We start from the raw sequence: 6027 nt of genomic DNA on the forward strand, positions 1-6027 counted from the left end.
CGGGGGGGGGGGTTTGGGGGGCGTTAGAGCCGCGCAGAACTCCCTCTTCTCCGGGGAGAGCGGTGGTCGGGACCCAAAGTGGTAGCGCCGGTGGGTCATACATGGGGCCCTGGGGGGGGGGGGGGGTTGGGGAGCGTAAGCGGCGTGCAGGGCTCCCTGTTCTCCCGGGACCGCGGTGGTTGGGACCCAGAGTGGCTGCGCCTGCTGGTCGTACATGGGGCGCTGGGGGGGTTGGGGAGCGTAAGCGGCGTGCAGGGCTCCCTGTTCTCCCGGGACAGCGGCGACCTTGCGGGACCGGCACACAACCTCGAAATGGCCCTTTTTCCCGCAGCTCTTGCAGATTGCTGCGCGGGCCGGGCAGCGCTGCCGGGGGTGTTTCGCCTGGCCGCAGAAATAGCAGCGGGCGCCCCCGGTGCGACTTGGCATTTGGACCGCGCAAGCCTGTGGGGTGTCCGGGGGGGGGGTGGGTTTGTCACGACGGGTACGTACGGAGCCCAATGGGCTGCCGCGCGGTCGGGGCCGTAGGCGCGGGTATTACGCGCGGCCACGTCTAGGGAGGCTGCTAGGGCCCGTGCCTCTGAGAGTCCTAGAGACTCTTTTTCTAGAAGCCTTTGGCGGATTTGGGAGGAGTTCATACCTGCCACAAAAGCATCGCGCATTAACATGTCCGTGTGTTCATTTGCGTTCACCGAAGGGCAGCTGCAGGCTCGTCCCAAAATTAGTAGCGCGGCGTAGAATTCATCTATCGATTCTCCGGGACTTTGCCGTCTCGTTGCGAGTTGATAGCGAGCGTAGATCTGGTTTACTGGGCGGACATAGAGACTTTTCAGTGCTGCGAACGCCGTCTGGAAATCCTCTGCGCCTTCGATGAAAGAGAAAATCTCCGTGCTTAACCTCGAGTGCAGGACCTGTAGTTTTTGGTCTTCTGTGACCCGGCCGGTGGCCGTTCTGAGGTAGGCCTCGAAACAAGTCTGCCAATGCTTGAAAGCTGCTGCCGCGTTCACTGCGTGGGGGCTGATCCTCAGGCAATCCGGGATGATCCTGAGCTCCATAGTCCTTTTTAGGCACGTTTAATAAATTGTAGCGCACAAAGACTCCGAGAGACGAATAGAGTGAAGTCGATGAGGCTTTATTAAGCGTGTCTGTTCCCCCGCAGCTCGGTAGTAGACTGGCCTGCGGGGGAGGACTCCGGCTTCTTATACTCCGCCTTCAGGGCGGAGCTAGAGGTCAACGGCGAACCAGGACCCGGGATCTGTCAGCCAATGACATTAGGGCTTCCAGTCCCACATGACCCCTAATACATACTACCACAAAAGGGGCGGGTGCTTTGGTGGCTGCGGGGGTCCTTAGCAGTCATTGGCCTTGGCCGTTGGGCTTTCTGAGTAAAGAGAGTGGCATCGATCAGTCTGTGGCTGTACGGGTTGCTTGATTGGAGTTCTATTGTCCTGGACAAATGGGCCATTGAAATGCAAACGAGCGGGGGTTTCGATCAGGTCTGGTTACCTGTGTTTCAGATACACATAGGCTGTTTATCTGTCTGAGTTCTGGGTTGGCCATAATTCCCATGGTCAGTTTCAGCTGGTCATCTTAGATGGCTACAGCTGTACTGAAGGAGTGCTGCATTATTGGAGGTGCCTGCAGTGCCGGGAAAGACCTCGCCATTCAGTGGCACTTGGTCAGTTTTTTCGGCCTCAATGAGGAACTCCCTGTAGAGGCCACTCTCCAGAGCAGGAAGACTACTCGCGAATTGGGGCACCGTTTTTAAAGGCAGCCCGATCTTTTGACCCCCCTCAGCACTCCAGCAATGTCACCTGACTCATTTAAATATGTGTGCCTGGATCTCGTCCAGCTCGAAACGTCTCGCGAGATTCCACAGAATTTTGCAGAGCGAATCGCAATGCAGGCCTTTTGTGATATTCATTAGCCTCGCCCCAACACCAAGTCGGGCACGATGAGGCTGCTGAATCACACCTGTCATTTTTCAGATGCGACTGTGAACTGAGGTCCTGTCTGTCGTTTGCGGTGGATGTCAAAGACCAGAGCACATCATGAACAGTAGAATTAAGCCCAGTCCCCTGGCCAATATTTATCACTCATCTCGTGTAACAAAAGCAGATTATCGTGACGTTATTACTTTTCAGTTTGTGGGAGCTTGCTGGTCACAAATAGTCCACTAAGAAATAGAAACATCTTGTGCAATTATCAAGAAGGTGTTTGGCTGTCAGATTTTAAAAGAATTTGTTGTGATTCAGGTTGTTTTATGTCAGTCACTTCATTGGAGATATTTAGCAAGCTGCTATGTTTAAGTCAGGGTCTGTCTGAAACCTCTAAAGAGAAATATATAGCTCAGACTGTGTCAGTGGGTGGTGAGAAAAAGAAAAGAAATATTTCAGAAAATAATGTACTTGAATCACAGTTCGGGGCAGGCATCACAGCTGATATATTTTGCAGGAATGGAGGAATGAGATCAATGCTTGTTGTGAAGAAATCTTTTTTTGCTCCAGTTCCTTTGCTTTATTCATTTAAAACAAATCTCTCCTCTATCGAGTTGAGGGTGAGTCAGGGCTGGATTGGATTTCATGGAAGAGATTTCTAGAAATGAATTGTAACAAAATGACTCAGGCAGCAGGGTAGCACAGGTGGCTAGCCCTGTGGCTCCACAGCGCCAGGGTCCCAGGTTCGATTCCCCGCTGGGTCACTGTCTGTGCGGAGTCTGCACGTTCTCCCCATGTCTGCGTGAGTTTCCTCCGGGTGCTCCGGTTTCCTCCCACAGTCCAAAGACGTGCAGGTTAGGTGGATTGACCATGCTAAATTGCCCTTGGTGTCCGAAAGCGTTAGGAGGGGTTCTTGGGATAGGGTGGAAGAGAGGGTTTAAGTGGGTTCGTGCAGAGTTGATGGGCCGAATGGCCTCCTTCTACACTGTATGTTCTATGTTCTATAAAATGGTCAAAACCAGAAAAGCCCTGGGACTGGGACATTCTGGTGAGAATGTTGGTGCAAAAAAAGAGTCAGATTTGTATGAACCCAGATGAATTGAGATTTGCTATTCACGGCAACTGAGAGTTAATTTTTCATGTGTTAATGCAAAGCACAAAGTTCTCACTGCTATCGCCACTATGAAAAATGAAAATCGCTTATTGTCACAAGTAGGCTTCAAATGAAGTTACTGTGAAAAGCCCCTAGTCGCCACATTCCGCGCCTGTTCGGGGAGGCTGGTACGGGAATTGAACCGTGCTGCTGGCCTGCCTTGGTCTGCTCTAAAAGCCAGCTCTTTAAACCAGCCCCAGATTATACACAAATCAGAAGGGCACATTCATCGACTGTTATTTATTTAGCCAATGTTTCTTCTGACTTCCATATTTTAGACTCAGAAATCATAAGGAACTGAACTTCTGCCTGCTCCTAGAGAAGTGACATAGAGATTAGTTTTGCGTGATCATGAAATTGGATTATCTAATGGTCATCATCGTAGAGACAATTAGCATGCCATTCTCAACTTCAATTCAGCATTAATGGAAAATGAGGCAGGGTGTATAATGGGAAGTTGTCAAATTTGCCTTTTATCATCCTGAAGATATCTGAAGATATCTTGTGCCATGTATTCTTCTCACTCAATCCAAACACAAATTAATTGCGAGAAAAAGCAGTTAAGTTATGTATATTTATTCTGCTGACACTTTTGTCTGAAAAACAAAGCCATATTTGTCAAGCACAATCTAGAAATCCCTCATGCGTCTGAAAGATCCGATAGTTGAGTTGAAGCCGCCCCAGTCACTGTATCTCCTGTATTCACCGGGTCTCATGAAGTACTGTCGGCCTCTGTAGTTGGGATGTTCATAGAAGTTCCAGTAACCGTCCATCACTTGGCAGGAGTGGATGTCACGGTAACGGAAACGATCGTAGACAGATGGACAGTCGTCCATGAATTCCATCATCTGTCCTCCAAAGTCAGGCCTTTCATAAATCCTCATTCTGTAGTTTCCACCTCGGTACTGTAATAGAAATAAAAACATATTTGTAATGATAGCATGAATTATATATTTGATGCAGGTCATAGAAATGGAGCTGGTAGGTTTGAAGGGAATACCTGAAGTATCATCTCATTACCAATAAGGGTAAAGCAAGGTTCCGGAAAAGGGGGAGGCGGTGGGAGGGGGGACAAGGTGGGTGAACCCCAGGAGGTGGGGCCGGTTCAGCTCCACCACGGGAGAAGGGTTGGGGGGGGGGGGGGGGGAGAGGTGGTTGGATCAAGCTAGGTTGGGTAAGCTCCTGGGTGGGGTGGGCATGGAGGAAGGTGCAGAATGGGTCGAGTCAGGTATGTATTGACGTAAAACTGGCAGATCCATCCAAAGTTAGTAATTAAAATAGTTTTGTGAGGCGATTTCCAGCTCAATTGTCCGGGGGATGTTCGGACTTCTGCACAATTGCCACACAAAGCTGTGGACATCCGAGGAGAATTCCACAGCATACCTTTGGCATACTCCTCACATTCTACGCTGTGGAGCCAGGAAGTTATAGCCCCAAGATTTTTTGGCCGTACCTGTTGTAAGATCGCCATGGACGAGGCTGGGACGATGTAAAGGTCTGTTGACCTTGGACGGGAATTTCCAGTCGCTGGGAGGTCATGGCCAAAAACGCCCACCCCATGTTTCTGCTGAGCAGTAATGCATTTTATAAATGTGCCTGAGATAAGGACATTGTCACAGATAACGGGCTGATGGACTGGGAACCATTTATTCAGCAATGTCTGTGATTGTCTGGATATATTAACTTCCTCACCATTAGATGTTTATGGGAAATGGGAAGAATGTGTGAGGGCAATATAAACAATAGAATAATTTGATTAGAAGTCTAATGCTGTGAATTGTTATTGAGCACATGATGTCTGTCTGAACACACTTTTACGCACTTCTGTTGCAATATAAAGTGGGACTGTGTCTCGATGCTATGCTCACACTGAAACCGAGGTGTTTCAACAGAAAACTGGCCTTGAAATATCACAACAAGTTAGAATAAGAAAACAGTCCACTAGGAAACAATAACAACTTGCATGAAAAACTTTATCCAACAGATTCACAGTTTAAATCAACATTCTAAATCCCCAATTCAATAAACTCTTTTTCAAATCAAAATGTGTATTGAATATAAATGACTCTAGTTGGGGATGTGCAGAATATTTGAATTCATCCACTCAGTTAATTCAATGTGATGTCAATCTGAGCAGAATGTATAAACAACCAACTTACATATGGGTAGGTGCGACATGAGCCAATGTTGTCATTGAATCCCATCCAGCGCTGGTAGTCAGGATATTCTCCCCTGCTCAGAACATACTGGTATCCCATGTAATTGGGTCTCTCATACATCACCCACCAGTCACTCATGACACGCATGGAGTTACAGCGGCTGAAGTAAGGGGACAGGTCAGCACAGTCATTACTGCACTCATAGTGCCGGCCCTGGAAGTTCCTGTCCTCGTAAAAGATAATCTGTGGAAAGAGACAAGATTAAGTAATAAGCTGAAAATCTAGCGACAGTAATCAAGAACTCTCAAATCCTGAGAAAAAAATGCATTGATTCTTACCTTTGCCATTTTGAGCTCACGGTTAGATGAGTAACTGTTTTAACATAGCAACACGTTCTACAGGGTGGTATATATACGCTGTACAAAATGACCTCTCTCCTCTGTTCTTTTGTTATTCATATGATTTGATGCTGAACGTCAGCAAAAAGAGAACAAAACACATCACTTGACATGTTGCTTGACATGTCACTGATTCTCTTCACTTTGCTTTCACTTCATTTTATTTGTCGAGTTAAAACAAAGAGGGAGAGTCCATCGTGCTTTCTACATTCAAACTGTTTCAAAACAGCAATGGTTCCAAAATCTATTTCCAAGAACCTATTCCCAAAGTATACCCAGACAGCTCAGTTTGTAAATTCATCAAAGCGAACAAGCAAAACCCGCACTAATTGCTTTGCTCATTGTCATAACTATTACTTCTGTACTTTCAGACTCCATCTCCA

The 6027-nt window shown here is 47.6% G+C and overlaps 1 protein-coding gene across 1 annotated transcript; it reads right to left on the reverse strand.

The window, feature by feature from the left end:
* Positions 1 to 3647: 3647 nt before the first annotated feature.
* Positions 3648 to 5622, reverse strand: LOC140393486 (gamma-crystallin S-1-like). The gene is made up of 3 exons (XM_072479814.1): positions 5585 to 5622; positions 5247 to 5489; positions 3648 to 3992 (listed from the first exon to the last, which is right to left on the reverse strand). The coding sequence occupies exons 1-3, from the start codon at positions 5591 to 5593 to the stop codon at positions 3717 to 3719; spliced, it is 528 nt and encodes a 175-aa protein (XP_072335915.1). The 5' UTR covers positions 5594 to 5622; the 3' UTR covers positions 3648 to 3716.
* Positions 5623 to 6027: the final 405 nt, after the last annotated feature.

This window comes from Scyliorhinus torazame, chromosome 2 (assembly GCF_047496885.1).
Source record: "Scyliorhinus torazame isolate Kashiwa2021f chromosome 2, sScyTor2.1, whole genome shotgun sequence".
NCBI lineage: Eukaryota > Metazoa > Chordata > Chondrichthyes > Carcharhiniformes > Scyliorhinidae > Scyliorhinus > Scyliorhinus torazame.